General features: G+C 43.6%; 1 protein-coding gene across 3 annotated transcripts in view; it reads left to right on the top strand.

The window, feature by feature from the left end:
- LOC311021669 (neuropilin-2-like) overlaps positions 1-25,179 on the top strand; it is an 87,377-nt gene that overhangs the window by 23,541 nt on the left and 38,657 nt on the right. For all 3 annotated transcript variants that reach the window (XM_084022374.1, XM_084022375.1, XM_084022376.1), the window contains exons 3-8: positions 1,161-1,342; positions 10,320-10,547; positions 12,665-12,820; positions 12,933-13,102; positions 16,314-16,469; positions 24,163-24,307. In XM_084022374.1, the coding sequence (XP_083878500.1) occupies positions 1,161-1,342; positions 10,320-10,547; positions 12,665-12,820; positions 12,933-13,102; positions 16,314-16,469; positions 24,163-24,307 (1,037 nt within the window). The remainder of the gene's footprint in view (positions 1-1,160; positions 1,343-10,319; positions 10,548-12,664; positions 12,821-12,932; positions 13,103-16,313; positions 16,470-24,162; positions 24,308-25,179) is intronic.

A 25,179-nucleotide genomic window follows, 5' to 3' on the forward strand; every position in this document is an offset into this window, starting at 1 on the left:
TGGAAAATGTGAATTTCCCTGAGAAATGAAGGCCCCCGGGCTGAGGTACAAACATTATTGAATTAGACCTGGGCAAAGATGTAAACTAGAGTAATTTGTTCCAGATTAATCCGTTCTAGCATCAAAGGCTGTAGGTGGGGTGCATTCATAGTTCAAAAAGCTCTCACACTCTGACGTTGGCCTGCGTTTCACATAAAGCAAAACATACGTGAGGCACTTTTTCCTGTTTTATATCGATTTTCTTGCACAACACAAGACTTGTTTGGCTGTTATTTCTTACATTACAATGCATTGTTTTGAAATGAAACGTGTAATCCACTTTGTGAATGAGTAGAACATGAGTTGTGTAAGATTGGAAATCAGTTTTCTTTTGAGTGTCTTAAGTTCAGCACAAGCATGTGACACCGCCGTTTCCTTATGCAAGCTGAAAGGGAGCGCGTGGTCCTTTCATTCACACTCTCCTTTTGTTTGTAATCTAATATAGTTACCGTATAATCCATAAAATGGTATTCTGTAGACCATGAAGCCCGTATCAGTTGGAGTATATAATCACTCCATTACAGCGCAGTTATTGAATTTTGAAAAGGTTTCTCTTTCTATTTTGCCTCACGCAGGTGGGTCTTTTCTTCCTCCGCCATCTGTGAACTGCCAATGTCTTCTGCTGCATTCATTTGAATTGTAATGACACCCGATGCTTCTGCTGATAGGAACTGTGCTTTCAGAAGTCCCTCAAGCCGCTGATAGATGCAAACAATTTTCTCATTGCTTCCGTTTTGTAGTCAAAACCGATGTGACGTCTTCCAGATGAAAAAAAAATTAATAAAGGAAAAAAAAAAACCCTTATAAAATCAGAAGCAAAGCAGCTTGAAAGGAGTTAACAATTTCCTCTTCCTCAAATTAAAGTCCCATCTCCCGTCTTCCACAAAACACCTCATCGGTACATGAATTAAATGACTGTACACGACAGCAAGCATGCACAGCTATTTAGCACAGTAGGTTATTAATGCCCCAACTGAAAGTGGCATTTGCACCCAGTTTCCATGAGCTGCAAACATCAGGATTGTAATAAAATGGTGTTAATTCTTTGTTAAATGTAGTAAATCGCAAGAAATAGTACCTAGGAGAGAAGGTGTTGAATGATATGTGTTGGTCCTCTGCAGGTATGACTATGTTGAAATCCATGATGGGAACTCGGAGACAGCTGACCTACTGGGGAAGCACTGCAGCAACATCGCCCCTGCACCAATCATATCGTCGGGGCCCTCGCTCCACATCAAGTTCGTCTCAGACTACGCCCACCAGGGTGCGGGCTTCTCACTGCGCTACGAAATCTTCAAAACCGGTAAGTAGAGACTACTTGCAAATGATATTAATTTTGATACAGACAAGGTGATATTAGCAGGGAGGCAAAGCACATTAGCATAGATCCATTTTTGTAGTTCTAATGAAATCCCAAAGTGTCTAAGATAATAAATGTCAGATTTTTAATCAAAAGAGAGCATTTTGGCTTTTGATATTTCAGTCAATGCAGAGTTAATGAGGCATAATCTCATTTTTATTACACACTTGAGACAGACGGTATAAAGTTGGCAATAAGGAAAACAAAAGGGGATGACATGCAACAAAGGTCATGGGCTAGACTTGACTTGTTCATTGTCTTAATCGCTACAGGACTCAGTATGTAAGATTCCTATATGCCTTGGAAACATTTTTTCTTTGCTGATAAAGCAATACTCTACCTTAAGTCTGTATTCTGAGAATCCAAGACTCACAGGGGTGATTATCCCTGTCAATGACACACATGGGCAGACTTAAAGTGGCAATAGACACATTTTTTTGCTTTAACGTATCATTACAAAGTAAATGTTTATTGCACAATGTAATGGTTGAAGAATAATGATACCGGTGACATTTAGATGGGTTCTCCATAAGCCTTAAGCTGGCGCACCAAATAGTTTGTTACAGAGAACGATCTTAAAAAGCCATCAAACGGGCAGGTCATTTAAATTTAAGGTCATGATTGGCAGGGGATCGAATGAACCGTCCATCACTTTTGCCAAAGCAAAAGTCAGGAGAAAAGAAAAAGCATATTTCCTATTGAGAAAAGCCTTCAGTGCCGTTCTTTTTTCTTCTTACAATGAAGAAATACTCTCCAGTTCATCTACAACTGATGTTATTGCAGCATCGACGCTGACCTCTCTCCTCCGCTGTCGACTCACACACATAAACAACCACTGCATAGTTGCCAGTAGCTTCTCACACGACTGGTTCGAACGTAAATGCATTACTTGAAGCCTGACGAGCTGGACTTTCACGTTATTTTGGGACCCCGTGTTTCTCTCGTGATTGCATGATCTTGTGATATCGCAAGGATCCATCTGCCATGTAAGGTAATGTAAGCTTCACTACGTAATTCTATCTGCCACCGGGTACGATCGCCTGGGAAAATGAGGCATTTTGCTCGTGTCAACCTTTATGCAACCAAAACAGGAGGAGGATAGTGCTTCAAAGTGTAGGTTCTTTGCAGCTACTATCCCAAGTAGCAGACAGTGTGGACGGACGGTCATCGAACCGAACTGTGGAAAACTGTTGTCTGTTTGCACTCTATCAAGAGTGAACAGGATTTTAGAAGGATTGGACCTTCAGAAAGAGGCTATTAGTAACTGTATTACAAGCTACTCATAGAGGACTCAACATGCTTCATTAGGTGACCAAGCTTCATTTATCTCCCTGGTGTCACGGGAGACAGGGAGAAAGAGATGAGAGACACAGCAGAGGACCCTCGAGAGCCCTTTAGACTGTCCAGGCGAGACATCTCTCCCCTTCATGGCACTTTGTGTGTGTATATGGCTCCCCTTCACGCTGCCATGGGTCAGCCCAAGTGAGACCAATTGAGATCAAGGGCGAGTGAGACAGAGGGGCGCATAGTGTCGGCCCCACAGCCATCTTGTCCCGTTCCCCCTGAAAGCATTCCACACATGCCCGCTTAATTGAGTCCTGAGCCCTGTTCCCCTGAGACGCACACACACACACACACACACACACACACACACACACACACACACACACACACACAGAGGGCTGAGGTTACTAACACAACACGTGCAGTCGTCAATGTTTCTCACTTGCTGGCACCAGCCTGTTGGGATTTCTCGTGTGTGTGTGTGTTTTTGTGCCTGACACAGTCCACCTGATGGACTTGAAAACAACAAGGGTGTCAGTGTTCACACCCTAGCACCCTCGGGAGAGGAGGACAGAGAGACAGAGAGGGATCTGTGAATCAGTTAATTGATTTTAGAAGACGACACTCTCGAACATAGCAAAAACACTGGAAACACAAATGTTACGGCGGTTTCATGGGAAGCATTTAGATGAAGTCTCATTCATTTTTAAGTATTTTTTTCAAAGAAAAGATTAAAACAAGGAAATAGCCTATAGAAGTATAGGCTACAATTATGTACTAATGAATCCATCTGCATAATGCCTCTGCTGACATGATTATGGCCTTCCACAAACATCACGGATTTCTGTTGAAATATGAATATTGTGGGGAATGATAACACTTTGTTCAGTGTTAGGTTAGGTTTAGTCTTAAAGATGGCTGGGTTAGGTTTAGTCTTAAAGATGACTGGGTTAGGTTTAGTCTTAAAGATGGCTGGGTTAGGTTTAGTCTTAAAGATGGCTGGGTTAGGTTTAGTCTTAAAGATGACTGGGTTAGGTTTAGTCTTAAAGATGGCTGGGTTAGGTTTAGTCTTAAAGATGGCTGGGTTAGGTTTAGTCTTAAAGATGGCTGGGTTAGGTTTAGTCTTAAAGATGACTGGGTTAGGTTTAGTCTTAAAGATGGCTGGGTTAGGTTTAGTCTTAAAGATGGCTGGGTTAGGTTTAGTCTTAAAGATGACTGGGTTAGGTTTAGTCTTAAAGATGACTGGGTTAGGTTTAGTCTTAAAGATGACTGGGTTAGGTTTAGTCTTAAAGATGACTGGGTTAGGTTTAGTCTTAAAGATGACTGGGTTAGGTTTAGTCTTAAAGATGACTGGGTTAGGTTTAGTCTTAAAGATGACTGGGTTATGTTTAGTCTTAAAGATGACTGGGTTAGGTTTAGTCTTAAAGATGACTGGGTTAGGTTTAGTCTTAAAGATGACTGGGTTAGGTTTAGTCTTAAAGATGACTGGATTAGGTTTAGTCTTAAAGATGGCTGGGTTATGTTTAGTCTTAAAGATGACTGGGTTAGGTTTAGTCTTAAAGATGACTGGATTAGGTTTAGTCTTAAAGATGACTGGGTTAGGTTTAGTCTTAAAGATAACTGGGTTAGGTTTAGTCTTAAAGATGACTGGGTTAGGTTTAGTCTTAAAGATGACTGGGTTAGGTTTAGTCTTAAAGATGACTTTGTTAGGTTTAGTCTTAAAGATGACTGGGTTAGGTTTAGTCTTAAAGATGACTGGGTTAGGTTTAGTCTTAAAGATGACTGGGTTAGGTTTAGTCTTAAAGATGACTGGGTTATGTTTAGTCTTAAAGATGACTGGGTTAGGTTTAGTCTTAAAGATGACTGGGTTAGGTTTAGTCTTAAAGATGACTGGGTTAGGTTTAGTCTTAAAGATGACTGGATTAGGTTTAGTCTTAAAGATGGCTGGGTTATGTTTAGTCTTAAAGATGACTGGGTTAGGTTTAGTCTTAAAGATGACTGGATTAGGTTTAGTCTTAAAGATGACTGGGTTAGGTTTAGTCTTAAAGATAACTGGGTTAGGTTTAGTCTTAAAGATGACTGGGTTAGGTTTAGTCTTAAAGATGACTGGGTTAGGTTTAGTCTTAAAGATGGCTGGGTTAGGTTTAGTCTTAAAGATGGCTGGGTTAGGTTTAGTCTTAAAGATGGCTGGGTTAGGTTTAGTCTTGAAATTACTTGGTTAGGGGACAGCCGCTCCTATTGATAAATTGTACATTAAAATGTAGTGACCTTCCTTTACTTTGTGTCTGTTTGTGTAACTCTGTGTGTGTGTTTTGCATTAATGTGTGTATTTCTCTGCCCAGACTTCTCTGGCAGTAATAATGGAGCCATTTGAAACATTCAAGCTGTTGCCATTCTGCTAACAAGATCTTGTTATGCTGCAAGGTGCAGCAGAACGTCTGGTTATGTGGGTGACTAGATTTCGTGTGTGTCAGGGTGTATGTGTGGTATACATACTGTTCAGGCTCATGGTGGACGGTCTAAATATGTATCTATCTGTGCTACCCCTGCACATTCTTCTCTGGTTAACCGAAATGGAAGTCAGAAAGTGACTCCTTGCTGGTATATCCACGGCCTCTAGAGGCACAGAATATGGGGAGGAGGAAAAAGAGAATGGAAGCACTTAAAGAGAAGATGCTTCTACTCTTTCTGATTTGTCTTCTTTGAAATTAAAACAATTGTTTTTTTTTCAAACTGCATAACTACAGCTCTTTATTTAATTTGTCATTTGTCAATAATAGATGTTTTATTTTGAACATCAAAGACATTTGTAGAAAATACAACAGTGTGGGGGTGGGGGTGGGGGATTTGGGGGGCTCTGCCACAACCCCTTACTGTTACTGGGGTCTATGTTTTCGAGTAATGAGGAGGTTTGCGTGTGTTGTTGCGTGCATGTTGGAGGAGATTGAACCCCCGCTCTCTTGGTGTCCTAATTACTGGACTGCACAAAGATTAACAGTCTGGAAACGTACACGCATACATACATAAAGAAACACACATCTCCCATGGAAAACAATCACCTCAAACACAAAAGCATACATGTGAGACAGTACAAAACCAGCCTGTAAATGTAAGGAGAGGCATTTATGCAAACATACACATAAACAAAGACTCGTGAGTACATAGTAACAGTCATCAAAATGAAGGGTTTGGACAAACACAAAAACACATGCCACACTTGTTTTTGTTTACAGCTCTGTCTCTATGGATACTGTAGTAAAATTGCAGCCAATAAGAACACAGCCACCAGAACGTGGCGACCAATCAACATTCACCATCTCGGCAGTGTGCCCCCAGCTGTTATTGTGACCCAGAACTCTCCAGACAGACACACACACACACACACACACACACACACACACACACACACACACACACACACACGCACTGATGCAGGCTGAATGGTTACTCACAAATGCAGGGCAACTTGCACGTCTGCACGCAAATGGTAACTCACTCACAGACGCACTTTAACTATCTTTATCACTTATGAGGACATTTCATTGACTTACATTAATTCCCTGGATGCTTATTCTAACCATAAAGAAATATTTCACCCACAAATTACCATTTGGATTTCAATTATTCAAAGAAAAGGGTTTTCTGCATGCCTCCATGGCGACCGAAGAATCAAAGAACAGAGAAAAATCCTAATAAATTGAAGTAAATGGAAGCAAAGCTTTATCAAAACATCCGTTTGCAAACTCTCAATGGTGCAAACTGGTGCAGTTCATCTGAGTCTCATTTCTCCATGATATGCTCAGTACTTCCCAAACACATGCATCTTTGTTAAAACCTAACATTTTGAAAAGACTCTAACAAATCTTCCTAAAACTACAACGGCTGCATTCCTAAGCCCACCCCGTACACACCCAACCTTAACCAAAAAACAAATCTCCACTATCATAAATATTAATGGTTTACCTTGCGGGACCAGCTTTTGACCTAAATGAGAAGTGAGTCCACATGGTGGATCCGTGTGAACAGATTTCTGTGAGTAACACAAACACACACACTCTCACGCACACACACACACACACACACACACACACACACACACACACACACACAGTGTAATGTGTAAGTTATCGTGACAATCCTTCCAATAACTGCTGTTGTTTACGTTCTGCCAAATACCTCCAGGCGCTTCCTCTGTGCCTCTCTCCATCCACACATCGTGCCAGTTAATTACACATGTGTCTAACCAATCAGATTGCTCTCTCCTTCGTCCTCTGGCTTTCATTGGGGAAAGTGGATCCAGATCTGACCCAGTGAAAAACACAAGGTGCTCGCTGGTCAGGCTAATGTAATAAACGGCAGAGGTATGATGTCCTTCAAAATGCACAATAAACCTAAACCTGAAATAGAAAAGTGATGGTTTCTGTGGTCTGCAGTGCAGCATATTGTGACCCATTGAAAGATCTGTTCTTATGCTGGCTTTGCTTACATCGCTGTTTATGGGATGTTCCCGACCCGACCCGAGATTTTATCATGGGAATAATTTGCCAGATTCATTTTGTAGCTGTTTCTGCTGGATAAAACATATTTCACTGATTCACACGCTCAAAGTAAGGTTTTTAGGAGCTTTTAGCAAATTGCATTGCAATATCTGAAGGGGTGGGTTTTCTTGTGACAGTTTGATTTCATATGTCAGCACTAATTTGGTTGAATTGGTAGATTATTGTGGAGGAGAAATCCCTGCTGTGGTTTAATGATGGAGGCTGTAATGTAATGCTAGAGGAGTTCCAGCATTAATTGACGATGAGGTGGAATATGACCAAACATATGGAAAACCCAAGCTGTGGTTTTGCAACTGATGAACTGTGTGTGGCCCTGTGGTGTGTGTGTCATTGTGCGTATGTTAAATCACCTCTGCGCTGGAGGGAAGGAGGTAATAATTGTGGGTTTGATCCAACTAATAACCCATTGCTAGGAAATACATTTCGAATGAACGTAGACGCCAGCATGTTAGCGTACCACACACACACACACACACACACACACACACACACACACACACACACTGACAGACCGTGTCCTGTCTCCCTGAAATCAGTGAGCCATAAACACCACAGGCAGATCTACCCAGCAACAAATACACATAACCTTACCCCATAGTGAAACACGTGCTTCATTCACACTCATCCAGTTCAAACAGCTGGGAAGTGAGGAGGAAAGAATAGGAAATGAGACAGTGGGAGGGAAGGTCACGACGGAGCTGTGGAAGATGAAAAGATGTATTGGATAACAATAAAAAAGGAACACCAGTAGGAGAGGACAGAGTAAGAATCATCTGAAAAGAAAAGAAGAGGAATGGGAGATGCACAATTTAAAAAGAGGAAGGAGAAATGAGTGAAGAGAGAAGTCAAAGAAAACCGCAAGATGTGCATAGATTTAGTACAGTGGAGGCTACGAGCAGTTTTGAATGTTATTAGAAAAAAATTAAATACAGTACTTTGGGGGTTTGACTATACTTTAAAACTACAAATGGGAAGAGAGAAGGTGATACTGAGAGAGAATGAGGAGAGGGGACAGACTGGAGAGAGACAGGAGAAAGGAGGGCACAAGTGTTTTGGCAATGTTCATGAGCATGAAGTAATAAGGAGGGAAAAATGGCTGCCGGCAACAGAGCTGGCCAGGCGTTCACTCACACACACACACACACTCACGCACACACATGCTCGTAGGCTCGCAGACCGACGCTCTCCAGCCACCGACTCCGCAGGGGGGCCAGACACGAGGGCAACCCTGTGAGAGACAGTGTGTGTTTGCTTGTATCTGAGATCATTGCAGGAGGGAGAAGGTCACAATAACAAGCAAATCAGCCTTGAAAGTGGGACAAACAGACAATATCTGGCGCACTAAAAAAATAAATATTCACAATTTCTTCGTCACATAAGTCATGAAAATGACAGATTTTGGCATAAATCAACAAGACAGCTGCCCTGCAGGAACAGCGAGATTTGAAATCGAAGCTACCAAGAGGAACCTTCCTGTTGTTTTTTTTGGTCCCTTTAGAAAACCTCTAATTTTCCTGCAGCAGGGTCTGACAGTATGCCCCGTGCAGTCCTGGTTCTAGGTCTCCCGTGCCTCCCTTTCCTCCAGCAGCGTGGTGTCAGTGTTGGCTCCCGGTGGGGGCCAGCGGAGTAGCGAGGTGAAGCTCTGCTCCTGGCAAGAGGGGGAGCTGCTGTTGCTGGACATGGTCTGTGCTGGGTTGGAGGCCCTGCTGGAGTCAGTGGCACCAACAACAAGCATTAAGAATAAGTATAGAAATAGCCAGCGAGGGTCATGTATGTTGGTCATATATCCATATTCCTGATTACATAAAGGAATATATATATATATGTCAATTTCATTATCGATAGCACTCAAAGCCCAATACATACAAACGTCACAAGACAATTCACACCAGAGATGAAAAATGGAACTGAAACCTGCTATTGTAGACAAATTGTTAAAAACTCTCTAACATCTAAATCTACATGGAAACACTCACACGTGTTCAAATGCGCTTTGCATGCCACAGTACACACACACACACACACACACACGCTCTTAATGTGTTCTTACTTTCTCTCCATTTACTCATGCAAGCACGCAAGCACAATGTCAGACACTCAAACAGACTGGAGAGAAATGGGTTACTCTAAGAGGCTTAGACAGTGTCTGGGTGTTTGGTCATACATGGCTGGGCAGACTGGAATAATGGTCCAGTTGGTGCAACCGCATCCACTCTGCAAGTGTGTGTGTGTGTGTTTGTAGGCATGTGGGGGTATTAATAGATGTGGTATTACAGTCATTCAGAAATAAAGAGCCCCAGATTACCCCCAGATCACCGTGTGCACATTTGTGTGTGTGCACGTACGATGATATCTAAAGCTTCTCATAACTGTTAGACCACCCAACCATGATGCTGTCAACAGATTCTACATCTGCCTTTCTCGCTCCTTTTTTTCCTGTTTACATCTTTTTCCCTCTATTGCCATCCCTCTCTCCTAGATCAATTTGATATCCCACTGCTTTTCTTCTTCTCTTCCTCTATCTTTATTTGTTTCCTTCGGTCTCACTTGAATTCCTCGATCTCTCCGTTAAAGAGCGGTGTCTTTTTTTAGAGTTTGCATCTGCGTTTTCCCAGGTTGCTGGTAGGGAATGCGTTTCTCTCTGTAATGGACATCCAGATCTTTGCAGCTACTACACCTGAATCAGCTGCATATCAATTAATCATATTCCCTCCATGGCCATTTTGATGTTAGATCACTCTTGGCTTTGATTTCTACCCACAAGAATCACATCCATATTCCTCAGCACACAAATTAAGACCTAATTGTGCTCGAAATTTGAAGTAATGTGAAGTCAGATCTGGCACAGCCAGACTTCTATCTAGTCATTAAAGCTTAAACAGCTATACGGGGAGTGATGAAATTGTCAGGCAGGTATTCAGATTGGAGCGCCTTCCTCGAACAAACAGCACCTCTGAGTGCCTGCGCTGGATAATATCATTAGTTTGAAGTGTAATCACATGGTGTCAAACCGCTATAAATATTTATGTTTTCTGTGTTGCTTAATATGCATTTTTGTGTCTGTGTCTTCATCTTAGGTTCAGACTGTTCCCGTAACTTCACCAGTCCTTCGGGTCTCATTGAGTCCCCGGGCTTCCCCGACAAATACCCGCACAACCTGGAGTGCTCCTTCATCATCATCGTCCCTCCCAGCATGGATGTGACCCTCACCTTCCTCACCTTTGACCTGGAGAACGACCCCCTGCCGGGCGGCGAGGGGGACTGCAAGTACGACTGGCTGGAAGTGTGGGACGGGCTCCCGGGAGGTGAGACGTTGGAACGTGATGATCATGCTGTTTATGTTGATGATTATCTGGATGGAGGTGTTTAATGAGCCATTTCACCAGTAGATATACAGATACACGTTACACTGGTGTGTGTTCTGCCCTGCCTACATCATTATTGACTGAGGTGGAATAGCAACTATTTTAGTAGCTATGCGTTGGTAGATGAAAGCCAAGCTTACAGGCAGGATTTTGGCACCTACTGTGGAGAAACAAACGTTCAAGGGGAAAATAAAATAGAAGCGAAGAGGGAAGAGGGGAGGTGAGAGGAAGAACGGTGTATTTCTGGTGTAGCTCCTGGAAGGACTGGAAGAGTTTAGAAGGATGAACGTAAGGCACTAAGATCTTGAAAGAGGTAGAGAAAAGAAGAAGAGCAGTGGAAGGGCAGGGAAAGGTCCTCCACTTGCTGGGAGGACTGGAACAAACGAAGGAGGAGTTGAGATGAATAAATGAAGGCCAGAAGAGCATTGGGAGAAAAGAGACATGGGAGGATTTAAAGGGAGTTCAGGAATGGAAGAGGAAGTGAAGATTCATGTTCACTTTTCTGTGGTATTTTATACTTTTCTGTTTAAGTTCTGATTTGTATTTTTTCTATGTGATACTTACTTCCCAAATCTATTTAGAACATAGCCAGCCAAGATTAATCATCATTCTCAGCAAAGGAGAGCAAACAATGGGGCTTTTCTTCTCATGAACAACTTGACCATTAATATGAAATTAGCCCGAAGAGAGAAAAAACTTACAAAGAAGGTTAAAGGAGAATTAGAAAAGGCCACAACATATTTACTCCTTTTCAGGGGATTAAATGATATACAAGAAAGTTTAATCAAAGTTGAAAGTAAAATAAATAAAGGCCAGAGAAAGAGGGGATGAATGGCGTATGCTCAGAGGGAATGTTCACGAAGGATAGTATGATGAAAGGAAAGGACAAAGTGAAGGGATTAAGTGTGAAAGGTTGAAAGGGAAGGAAATGTACATCCCATCCAACCTTTGCAGGGTAACAAGCAGGAAGAGAGGGGAGGAAAACAGAGCATGACCTTGTTTGTTTCCTGTAAGGTTAATATGTGTTGAATTGTGTTTTTTTTAATTTGCTCCCATGTATGCTTGCACTCTTTTCCAGCCATGTTATAGCATCGTGTCTGTGTGTGTGTTACTCTTTTCCAGCCATGTTATAGCATCGTGTCTGTGTGTGTGTTACCACAGACAGTACTGTATCTGTTCACAGGGGTCAGGCAAGGGACAAACCTACCTTCTGTCAAGTTTAACGCTGCCGGAGTTAAATTCATTAACACAGATAGAGAAATGAGACCATTCTGCCTGTTGGCTAGAAATATTAAATATTAAATTCTTCAAAATATGCATTCAATTTTACGGCGCCAGAATTTTATGCAAACACAGGTCATTTATAATAATAATCTGGTATGGATTGGATATTCTCTTCCTCTTTTGTCCTTTTTCCTCATCACTTACCGTACTCAACAGCCCTATTTCAAATACCCACCAATTCTAAAGGGGAAGAAAGAAAAAAAATCAATAGCACTGATCGATCGCCAGCTATTTTCTTCCTCTTCCTCCTCCACAAGCCTCCTCGTGTGTGTACAGTATCCCACATGTGTGTGTGTGTGTGTGTGTGTGTGTGTGTGTGTGTGTGAGAGAGAGAGAGAGAAGACTCAGGGAGTAGCAGGATGAATCGACTATCTGAGCTCCCACCCATATACACACACACACACACACACGGATACAAACACTCACACAGCCCGGGGCTCTAAATCATACTCATCTGTTTGTGTTGACATACACAAGTTGTGGTATTAGAGAAGACGACAGTAGTGGAATCACTTAGATCCTTGCATTTACACACACACACACACACACACACACACACACACATACACACACATATATATATATACAGTACATATACACACACACACACCACGTCCAGTGATAGATGGAGGGAGGGAAGGTGATGACATGAGAGGGTGGAGTGATGAGCAGATGTCAGGGGAGGAGGGAGTGATGAAGATAATGGAAGAAAGAAAAAGACTATGCTAGGATAGAAACAACAGCCTAATCCAATGCTTGTGTGTGATCCACAGTGGGCCCTCTGATTGGTCGATACTGTGGGACCAGGGTGCCCCCTGAGATCCAATCATCTACTGGGATTCTCTCCCTGTCCTTCCACACTGACATGGCTGTGGCTAAAGACGGTTTCTCAGCTCGATATAACATGACGCACAAGGAAGTCAGTGAGAGTAAGTTTAATTTACTTAATACGTTTACTATTTACTTATAGTTTTTTATTATTAATATTTAACAAATGTTAAAACATTGGTGTAAATCTCTCCCTCTCCTCCTCTTGTATAGCTTTCCACTGCAGTAATGCCTTCGGTTTGGAGTCGGGAAAGATCACCGATGACCAGATCACAGCTTCGTCAAGTTTCTACGATGAACATTGGCTGCCACGACAGGCCCGACTCAATTACCATGACAACGGGTGGACGCCCAATGAAGACAGCAACAGGGAGTACATACAGGTACGAGTTCAGTAGCCTGAAGCTGTGGTGCGAACCAAGTAGGCCTCGGGGGTCGCTCAGACATTTCATTTAAAACTACGCTATCAATAGATGGCCTCAAGGGTCCGTTGACAGGGTTGCCATGGAGACATGGTAGCCAAGACACTTACAATCATGTGCTATGGCCACACCAATCTTATATTAAAAATAAGGAGTGCACTAAAGGATGGAGTATATGTTGAACTGATCTCTTCATCTGTTAGACATGAACTGAACTTTCCGTTTTGAGGGGTTTCTTCTTTTTTTCCACAAATTCTTGAAAAAGCTCACTCTTGCCTGTACTAAAAACAGACTGCACTCCTATGTTAATAGCATCTTTTTTTTTTCTTGTGTTGACATGTCACACATAATAACTCCGCCACAGCTATATTTGTGTCAGCGTATGTGAATGTGTGGGAGAGGCAGCGAGGGAGGTGCAGTGATATCAAGGTTTAGCAGCTAGATGCCAGGGTAAGGCATTGTTTCCCGTATTTTATCAGGGTGCCAACTTCCCGCCGTCCCTGAGCCAAGCGTGAATTATGAGGTTCTCTGAGTGCGGGGGGAAAGGGAGTGTGAGGTTCACTCACCCCCTCAGACAGAAATGAATTCAAACCGCCGTGCAAGGCGCTCTTCTGTGAGACGCCTTCTATAAACAACAGATTATCTTGCTGGGTGTCACCTTCCTGTAGCCTTCCAAAGTTTTCTGCTTTACTCATTGTCAATGCACAGGTGTAATCTCAGGCATGGTTTCCCTTCATTAAGTCAAGTTCCTGCACCCAAATGTCGGATGCAGTCTTCTCTGTTTCGTAGAATTTCAAGAGCAAGTTGAGAGAGCCAGGAGCAGATCATCGACTAAATCATTTTTCATACTTTGTGCCAACTGGTCATGTTGCCAGCTGCTTGACTTTCAGTTTTCCTGACTCAAATCCTGCAGCACAATCACAACAGAAAAAAAAAGCCTCCCAAGAATTTGGCTTTCTGTGCAGCTAACAAATTTCCTCCTCTCCAAAGCCTGTGATTAGATAACCCAAAATGAGCTGCTTCTAAGAAATGATCAACACTTAACAGTATAGAAACCAGTGAGTTTTCACTCAGAGACAATTAACCAGAAGAGCAGCTCATCTGTTAATTCGTAGGAACGTTGACACAACCACAGACAAGAATAGAAAGTGATGGAATAGCAGCGGTATTTCTGATTGTCGGAGCTCTACTGAGGCCGAACTCGGGGCCAGCAAACACAGGAAGGGAACGCGGCCAAGAGGCAGCATGAGGCCAAGGTCCCATCAGTCTCACACTTCCTTCCTGTTTCACCTCAACAGCAGCTGACAGCTCACTCTCCAAATTAGCTGACGTTAAAGAATTCAAACATGACTCGCTTGAAAGACTCTCCATATTTATTTCATGGAATCCCTTTCTTTCCAGATAGCCCATTTAATCTCCCACGCCCATGAAAACGACCCCTGATTTCTAGTCTGGGAACGAGGCCTCTCCTCGTGTTGTCTTTCTGTCTCTCTGTGGTCACCGGTGTTGCGGTGGGGTCGCTGCGTTCCACAGAGGCTCTCAGCTGTTCCACTGCGTTAACACCTAGCTGAGAGCAAGGCCCCTGCATATATATGTGTGTGTGTGCAGAGGTGTGCGTTTGTGCATATGTGCATGTGCAACCTCCTGTCTTGACGAGCAGCTGTCACAAAATGCCAACATGCCTCTCCTTCTTGCATCCAGCAGGCCCTGGTCTCTTATAACCCAGCGTGTGCACGCGGGTCCGAGCGTGTTGCTATGTTGGCACGGCAGCCACGCGTGTCGTTTTTAAAATCTCCTTTTTAAGGGCACTTTCTCTGATGTAGTGCGATGCGATTCATTTCTCTTCTCCTCTGCTCTGGGCTGGTCCAGCGAGGTGTGGTGCAGATTGATGATGTGAGACCTGGTGGCTCCGTTATTCTAACAACTCTGTGATTGATGAGAAGCCTTTCCTGGGAAGGCTCACTTAGCATATCTCTTTCTTTCTCTCCCTCCCTCTCTCTCTCTCTCTCTCTCTCTCCCCACACATTCATTCTTCACCTTCTTCTCTTCTTTCCCTCTCTCGCTTCTTTCCCTTACTCCTCACCCCTCCTCACCTCTCCTCGGTTCCGGACCATCGATTAGTTGTCTTGGTGGATCTCTGTCTGTCCCTAAGTGTGCAGGCTCATGTGTGTGTGTGTGTGTGTGTGTGTGTGTGTGTTGGAAGTCATCTAAAACACCTGTCTCTCTGACAGATAACTAACGCAGCATTTTACCTCCCCCGGTGTTTTGTACTTTACCCCGGTGGGATGCACAGCACCCACTCACACGCAGACAACAGGTTCTGATTAATCTACAGGTTTCCACAGCTCCGATGGGGAGAACAGGCTACAGTAGAAACGTTTCTATATTCTGGCACTTCTTTGTCTGCAGCCTCTCTTGTTGTGTAAACCTCATGTAAACTGGGGGCTTTGAAAAAGTAGAAGCAGCTGCAGGTGTGCTGCATTCCTGTATCTGTAACTAATCAACGTATCCTTAATCAAATTCGTATATTTTATGAAAAGTAATTTCTGTGTAATAAAAATCTTCATGGGAAATAACTTTTTTAGGCAACAAAACTACTAAAAGATTGTGCTTGCAATATCATTTCTTGTTTCTTTATATCACATATATTAAGAGAATATGGAAATCTATTTTTATTTTTTTGATTGTGACTCAAAGTGCTGCATTGTTCTGCTTCTTCTACTCATCTGTGGGCACCGTGGAGCAAAACAAATGTCTACCTACTTGAGGGACCTTGAATGGAAGGAGTTTAAAGCATTGTTGTCCATGTATAATGCAACACTTCTTGCGGTATGCCAGACACGTAGCGCAGCATCCACAGTCAGGATGGAGAGGTGATTATGGCTATTGTATGGGAGGAAATTAAAATGAGATCATTACTATCGATCCGCCAGGGGAGAGGCAGAGAGAGAGGGAGAGAACGGAGGAGAGGAGGGGTGAAGGTGAGAGATGGATGCTGATAAGTTCAGGTGTATATGTGTGTGTTTTTGTCTATCTATAACCAGTTGAATGTTGTTGAGTTGGATTTAGATCAGGAAGTTTGTAGAATTCGGATTAATTTCATTGTTAGATCTCGACTTGTCCCTATACTTTAATGTTTTGTTCATGCTGTTTTTTTCCTTCCCTCCAAAAGGTGGACCTCCATACGTTGAAGGTGCTTACAGGCATCGCCACCCAGGGTGCCATTTCCAAGGAAACTCAAAAGGCTTACCATGTCACCACCTTCAAGCTGGAGGTCAGCACCAATGGGGAGGACTGGATGGTCTACAGACATGGCAAGAATCACAAGGTAGGCACGATCCATGAACACACCCACAGACACACATAGTTCTGCCATGGGATGAAACGCAAATGATTCAGGGCGTGGAAGACACGCAAGCCTGGAAACACACACTCAAATCAGACGGAATATATGAAGCAGCACTTGACCACAAGCCCAAAAACTGAACCGGTGCCTGCAATTAGAGTGGGTTCCACCGCCGCTCAGTTGGCTTCATTTAAGGGTTTATGGCCAAGCCAGAATCAGCACACATCTCTCCGAGCTCAAGTGATACCTTACATCACTGAATGCAGCCACACTCGCCGTAGACTGCACAGTCTGCTTTTCACATCCCATCTGGTTTCTGTTACTCACTGGTCGGAGTTCTGCCTAATGTCGACCCGTTTGGACAGGTTTCTAAGCTGTTTCTCTCACTGGTGTGAAAGCATGATGAATCATCAGTGAGTGTGCTTCGGGAGGGGGGGGGGGCGGTGGACGTTATAGAGGGTCTTTAAAATGGTTGCAATTAAAGCAGGAGCATTCCAGTGGTTGTGGCTGTTTTTTCCATCACAGCTATTCCCCTACTGCTGGAGCGGTCACATGTGTTTGTCCTGCGGTCTAACGCCACGTCGAGCTTGGTGTTATAAACCGGCTAATACGTGCACACACACACACACACTCCCACACAGATGCATACATACAGTACAGTGCAAAAGCTTCTTCTGCTCCGAGAAGGAAGATTGAGTGTAACCATCTGCGTTGTTCTGTGGACTGCAGATCCCATAAGGCTTATAGATGTAGCCGACTCCCAGAGAAATGATTGATGGATAAAACACAGGGAGTTTTGGAGTATGAAATAAATCAATCAATCAAGGGATGAGGACAAGGAAGTGACTGTAAATCACATTTTTTAGTCGAGTTGAACATTTTTAATTTTTGCTAGTTTAATTGGTGCAGTATGAAGTGTTGAATCTACATCTATCAATCAGTCAGACATTGGTCATTGGTCACTTTCGTTTTCAGTCAAATAACGATATTCTGCTGGCCATAACGCTCCAATACAAAACATGGATTAATAATGATGTTTTGAGGTTAGCTGCTCGTGTCACCACCCATAATCCCCCTTGATTCCCCGCTATAACCCTGCAAAAGCTGCCTGAGAGCTAAATGCCTATGGGAGACACAGAGGGGTGTGTTTGTGCATGTGCATATCAATGTGTGTGTGTCCGCGTTATTCTTTGAAGAGGAGGAGGGTTTTAGATAAATCAGCAGCAGCAGCAGCTTCTGGTAGAATAGTCCTCACTTTTCTTACAAACACACACACACACACACACACAGACACACACACATGCACAACCTCAGACCAACTGGTAACCCGCCTTATCAGATCTGCTGGTGAAACAGTCGGTGCTGTAATCTAATGGTTCAGCTCGGGGTCGTCAGTCGTTTCATTTGATCCATTACTCTATATAATCATAATCTCATCGGGATATTAACCAGATAAATGGTTGTTTCATCATCCTGATTGTCCACGCTGTAATCTTACTGTGCTGTTCTAATCTGTACACACAACACCTATTGCATGTCTGTCCATGGTGGAAGAGGGATCCATCCTCTGCTGCTCTTACTGAACGTTTTGAAAAGGAGGTCTAAAGACAGACACATTAAGGCACATTTGGAATATGTGATGTTGGGCTTTCTATAAGTAAACTTGAATAGCCGCATACATGCTTACAATTTGGTATCTGTGTTCTGTCCTGAAAGGGAAAGAGTAGAGATAGAGCAGAGTGAGCTGAAAAAGAGACAAAGAGAGCAATAGTCATTTATCTGAAAATGAAACGATGCTGTCAGCATCTTGGGGCCTAATGTGCCTTCACCTCAGGCAGCCAATCAGCAATGGCTTTGCCATCCCACTGTCAGTTTTTGTGGCATCAGAAAGAGTCTGTAGTTTATGTTAAAAAACACATAAATAACTCAGTGGTCAGTGGCCAAAAAGAGCGTTTCATTATTTGCAGAATAATTGTTTTTATAATTGAGAGTAGATCGTGGATCATTTCGTGCAGGGGTCAGCCGTAAGCGAGTCAAGTATCTTAATTGTATATGAATGCCACGTACTGTGATTTATTCATTACTTTATTTGACAATAAAGTGGCTTTTAAATCCAAGGAATGTATAGAAGATGGTAACTTGTTGTACGTGTGCTATTCATGTATCCATCCATCTCTCGCCTGACATTTTCATTCACTCACCCCTTCACCAGTTCTCTCCAAATCTACGCGTCATCCATCAAAGCCTCCCTCCTTGTCTGTACACTCACTCCGTTCACATCTTCATTCACCCCATCCTTCCACCCTTGCACTCTTTTCCATCCCTCTTTCTTTCCTCTCCCTTGACACGCCATCATTCGGTCTCCCTCCCCCCATATGTTCCTGAGAAAGTCATCATGACATAGACAGGCAAGTTTATGCTGCTCACACAAATGACTTTTTTGCGCTTGGCTACAGCGCAGATTTGTGTGTTAGTGTGTGTGTGTGTGTGTGTGTGTGTGTGTTAATCTGGAAGAATTATTGAATTTGTGGCCTGAAAGGAGGACAGAAATGAATGGTAGCCACATGGACGTTACACACTGTCTGTGTGTAACTGTTCATGCAGCTGCCACTGTGCACACAGACGTGCACACAGACGTGCACACAGACGTGCACACACTCCGGGAGCCAACCCACGTCACACGACATCACGATGATTTGTGTGATCTGCAGTGTATTTGATCATGTCATTCAAGGCCTGTTGTGAACCAGATGGGGCATGTGGAATATATGCTAACTTGCAGGACGTTTTTGGAGAGAAGGAGAAGAAATACTCATCCAGCATTTGTGAAGGCTCACACATGACAGCTACTGAATCTAGATATGCACCAGAGAACGAGGGGAAAGAAGCAGGGGAAAGTATGAGACACAATGGGGGGGATACCAGGCGAACACGGGTATATTAGAAGTCATTATGGCAGAACCAGTTTCTCTAGGATTAGTTATGAATCTTAGCCAATTTGTATTTTCTGTTTTCTTTTCTTTTTTATGTGTGTTTCTGTGTTCCTCTGGTCATGTTTTTACTTTGCAGAAGCCCTTTTTCATTTCCCATCTTGACGATGACTCATGTCAACGATTATGAGAGAACTGTACTATACAGAAACGGGGGAGAAAACAAGATAATAACTTCAACTTTTCTGTGATTCAGTGCACAACATGGGCCGTGGGCCTGGTTATGGGAGGTTGTGCACATGACAAGAGAAAAGCAGCAGTTTTCTGTGACTGGAGGTCTCGAGTTGAGGAATGATGTTGTCTTGCTTTGACCCTCCTTCTGGAGACCTTCTGCTGATAGAGGTACATTTAAGCACGACATGGTACAAATGTCATTACTTAGTCCCCCTGCTTTGCTGCGGGCAGAGCTGTCCGTGGCCATTACAACTCTGGAGGTTGGCCAAGACCAAAACCTCTTATTCCCACCTTAATCTGTGGGAGGGAGGATGGATGGAGAGAGGGGGATGAGGTGGGAAACGTGGGTGGAATCAGAGGGAGGCAGAGGGATCGTGGTGAGAGGAAAGCGTCGGGAAGTTGGAAAGAAAATTTAGAAAGAAAGACAGAAAGAAAGAAAACATGAGCAAAAGGTCAACCAGTCAAGCATTGGACTGATAGAGAGAAGAGAAAGTGAGCCGTGCAGAGGGAGGAAGAGAGGTTGAAACCAGAGGGAGAAAAGCGAGGTTCATGAGGGAGCAAGTGAGTGAAGGAAAGAGGCAAAGGGGGGGGGGGGGTTCACAGGGGAGCCACAGAGCAAAGAAAGGAGGGATGGATGGATGAATGGAGGCACGGAGGAGAGGAGGAATAATGAGAATAGCAGACAAGGGTGTTGACCACAAATCCCTCTGGATAGATCAGAGGTCTCGGCAACACAGCCTGCAAGGATGTCAGGAGAGGGGAAATTAAATCAAATGACAGAGTAGTGGGAGGCGGGGAGGGGGAGGTAAGATGAGGGGAAGGCAGGAGGGAGTGGGGGGGGGGGGGGGGGGTCAAAGGAGAGAGAGAGGAAAGAGTTTGTGACAAATGCAGAAAAACACGCTGAGAGAAAAAGAGAGGTAAGGGACGGGACGGGGGGGTATTATAAGGGAGCCAGGTGTGTCATTTGGTTTGTGAGATTTGTGGATGGTAGTGTCTCACACACACACACACATTTCACATGTGTGATGAAATGGGAGGAGATGTGGAGGGGAGGGGGGTTTTACTATTTTATAACTCCACACACAACACACACGTAGTGCGGGCATTTGAATAATTCAGCATGTCTGCGCTGGTCGTCACTGGCTGACTGAATGTGGCCCTGCAGGCTCACGACACAGCCACACACACACACACACACACACACACACACACACACACACACACACACACACACACACACCTGTTCTTTTCTTTCCCCATGAGGTGAATATATTCCCCCTCATGCTCTTTTTCTGTCCTTTACTTACGAGTCAGGTTGGTCGCCTCTTGACTACAAACAGGAAGCAGCTACACAATATGTGTCCTTCTGCCCCGCACACTATTGATATTCAGCAGAGTCGGTGTGAGAAAATGAAGAAAGAAAACGGTATTCACTCCATGTCTGTCACCTTTGACCGGCACTGAGAGATGAAAGTACTGAATCGGGAAGATTTGTGTTGCTTTGAATGGCTTTTGTAGTGTTGGTTTGAATTTCTGCTTGTTTGTTTGGGCCTATGTGAGAGTGTGTAGGGAGAGAGAGAGACGGAGAGGTGTAGAGTTAAGCATCTGCTCGCCGCTGCTGTCATCTTGCCTTATCTCACTGGTGGAAACATCATTCCACATGCAAAACCCTGAGCTGTGTGTGTGTGTGTGTGTGTGTGTGTGTGTGTGTGTGTGTGTGTGTGTGTGTGTGTGTGTGTGTGTGTGTGTGTGTGTGGTTAATTTGCCTTTTAAAAAGTTACACCCTGCACATGACTCTCACCATGGTGGGGCTGATCTAACAGTGTTAACCCGAGGGGGAATCAGGTCGGGCACTACGTTTCCGCTACAACGCTGTGAGTCTGGATGGTTATTTGCTGCTACTTCACAGTTCAACTGTATCACGACATACGCCAACCTGGGAAAGCAATATTCTGCACATTAAAAGAGAGTAAATCTGAGTCCAGGTTGGGTCACCTTTCACTTTTTCGTTGTTTATCATGCAAGTCACACACATCACACTTTGTGTGCGTTATCGCTTCAGCGTGGGACGTGGGTTGATAAAACCAAACGGAGGTTCAAACTCGAGATACAATTATTGGTATTTTCTTATCGCGTTCATGCTGCTACTTTAATGTTTGAGATTGTAAAGCGGTGAAATGTTTGCATCAACCAGAAGCTGTGATATAGTAGCTGCTCTGTTTGGTGACCCTGAGCAGAGCTGATAGTTGTTAAAATGGCTAGCTGCACACACACACACACACACACACACACACACACACACACACACACACACGTCATCACAGATTTATACAGCTGGAAAAAACAGTAGCAAAGTTATATGTTCACAAAAATCTGACTCACATGCACACGCTTCTGTAGGCTGCATATACATACAAGCACATACAGGACATACTGTACACGTATGTGTGAATGTGCTGAGGAAAAGTTTCAGTGTGCGCCAAGGGAAATCAGAAAACACCCAGCAGCCCCCAACTCCTCAGAGTGAGACTTTATAATTACACTTTTACACACCGACAATCCTAAACACACACACACACACACACACACACACACACACACACACACACACACACACACAGCTGTAATTACAGTCCGCTGCCACAATCCCATTGAGTCTTTTGGGGCCTTTAGGCATTTTTCCATCATTTAACTGGTCACAGTTTCTGGTATTAAGGCCATTGTAAGGGCATGAGTTCACTGCATTGTGGGTCACGGTTTCAATTTCCAGCTGGCCCAGTAGCGGGCTCCTGTTCTTTCAAGTCAGAAATCCCTTTTGGTCCATATTTGGTCAGCCATGACGGGTCCTGTTGGTCAATGGATTGGGAACAGGAAGAAAATAGTGAATTAAGACAGAGAAACACACACTCCAGAAACAAAGCAAACCAGTATAAATTAATAGCCAAGCAATTAATTTAGTGAGGCCTTTGGCTTTTGGCTCTGTAGATTACTAGTCTTGCTAATACTGTAATAATGTTGTGTTTTCAGCACTGATGTAACGTAATAGAAAGAGTGTTAGAGACGCAGAGGGGGAAACAGCCTTCAAGGTTCTCTAATGAAACAACAGGATTAATGTTTTTTCTTAAACAGCAGTATACAGTATATATGCTTTGAAAAGAAAGAAAGAAAGAAAGAAAGGAGGACAGAAAAGGACATGATGGGGAGAAGAGCAGCCAGATGTGTTTTCCTGTGGTGAGCCCAATTGAGACGAGGGGGGGGGGGGGAGGGGGGGGGAGAGAGAGAGAGAGAGAGAGAGAGAGAGAGAGAGAGAGAGAGAGAGAGAGAGAGTCATGCCAGATAGAGATATAAAGTATTGGTGTCAAGAGACAAAAAGGATGCTTCTGGCCATGTGTGCTTGCATTCAGTTTCCTTTTTATCTCTATTTGTGTGTTTTCAGAGGAAATGACTTTGTGTGTGTGTGTGTGTGTGTGTGTGTGTGTGTGTGTGTGTGTGTGTGTGTGTGTGTGTGTTTGTGTGTGTGTGTGAGAGAGAGAGAGAGAGAGAGAGAGAGAGAGAGAGAGAGAAAGAGACTGTATAATGTGTGTTTCATTGAGGGGCGACAGCGTGTTTTTCTTTGCTCTCTGTGCGTGAAGGAGTAAAGATGATGTTTTCCTGTCTCTGTGTGTGTGTGTGTGTGTGTGTGTGTGTGTGTGTGTGTGTGTGTGTGGATGAGAGAAGAGGGTGCTCTCCCACATACTTACACACTTGATTTATTACACACTGCATGCCCTCAGACTGTGTGTGTGCGTCAGTGAATTAGAAAACATTTGTGCTCATGTCTTCCTTGTGAACAGAAGCAATATATCCGATGTGTTTCCTCACAGAAGAGGAAGGTTTGTCCGTTGAAGTTGTTGACCATCAAGTTATACTTGAGTTGTCCATGATAGTGTGGTTGTTACATTTCCGTATATGCATGGTTTATGCTAAGCTAGGTTTAACACATTGTGACTGCAGCTCCAAACATTACCGACAGATTGATATCATCTCAAAATGTTGTTTCTGTTTTTTTCTTTAAAAAAAAAAGGTTATATTTCCCCACTTAGCCTTAGTGGCTATCATGTGCTAATTGGCACTAAACAACAAGTACGGCAGATGCTGATGGGAATATTTTTACATTAGCAGGTATTCATTTCATAATAGTCTGTCCAAAAGTAATGGACAAATGCAAATTGTGGCGCTAGATCAAATGTAAAGAGATTTCCAAGGTTATTACAATTCATTCAGAGGTAGAGGTGAAGTACCAACTCTGATGACAATCCATTCAATGGTTGCAGACACATTTTATAAATGTAAAACCCCATTGGGGGCACTAGCAGGATGGGGATCATCCAATCTAGTAGGATACATCCTCTAGGAACCATTAATGTCTACAAAACCCATCATATAGTAGCTCACTCTGCCCTCCGCCCTTCCTGTACACGGTAACAAGCCATACATGTAGTTTCATTCTGTCTCTTCCTCTCTCTGTGTAGGTTTTTCATGCCAACACCGACGCCACAGAGGTGGTCCTGAATCGGATCCCACAGCCCGTCCTGGCCCGCTTCGTACGAATCAAACCTCAGACGTGGAAGAACGGCATCGCAATGCGCTTCGAGCTTTACGGCTGTCAGATCACGGGTAAGAAAGATGGAGAGTCTTCTTCTGTAGAGTTTCTCAGACCTCTTTCTTCTCATGGGTCCTGCCTAACTTTGTAGCCCTGATATACTGGCTTTTACAGCGGGTCAGAAGGTGGGTCGCTGAAAAATAATTTCCTGGAAAAGAACAAGCGAGCAAATCTGAAAGTGTCTTTTTTTCTCTCGCTCTCTCTCACACTTATATAATCTTATGATAAAGAATGCAGTAATTTATCCATCCATCAATCCATCCAACGCTTCTATCCACGCTTTCCCCTCCTTGTTTCACATGCACACAACACACGCTCACTCTCGTGTGCACTCACGCCGTCGCCCTTGGTCTTTCATATACATATCCTCCCTCTCTGTTTCCCACTCACACATGAAAAGACACACACTCACTCCTAATAGAATAATACTAGAGTGTGATGTGTGGGTGATAGCATCAGAGAGTAACAGGCTCTCAGCTTTCATCTGCAGCCCTGGCAAACAAACACGATTTCAACCAGCATAATCAGCTCAATACTATAAATAGATAAAACTTAATTAGACTGTCTCTCTGTGTGTGTGTGTGTGTGTGTGTGTGTGTGTGTGTGTGTGTGTGTGTCAGCTCCACTGTATCATTATTGTGTTAGAGCCTCTCTCCCTTGCCATCGTAGTGGCCATTGAAAGGGACATATGCTCTTATCTAGGAGGGCTATTTCAGCAACACCACAAATCACAATCACACCAAAACAATACGACACTGCTTGTGTGTGTGTGTGTGTGTGTGTGTGTGTGTGTGTGTGTGTGTGTGTGTGTGTGTGTGTGTGTGTGTGTGTGTGTGTGTGTGTGTGTGTGTGTGTGTGTGTGTGTATGTGTGTGTGTATATGATAG

Source organism: Eutrigla gurnardus (genome assembly GCF_963514095.1).
Source record: "Eutrigla gurnardus genome assembly, chromosome: 12".
Lineage (NCBI taxonomy): Eukaryota > Metazoa > Chordata > Actinopteri > Perciformes > Triglidae > Eutrigla > Eutrigla gurnardus.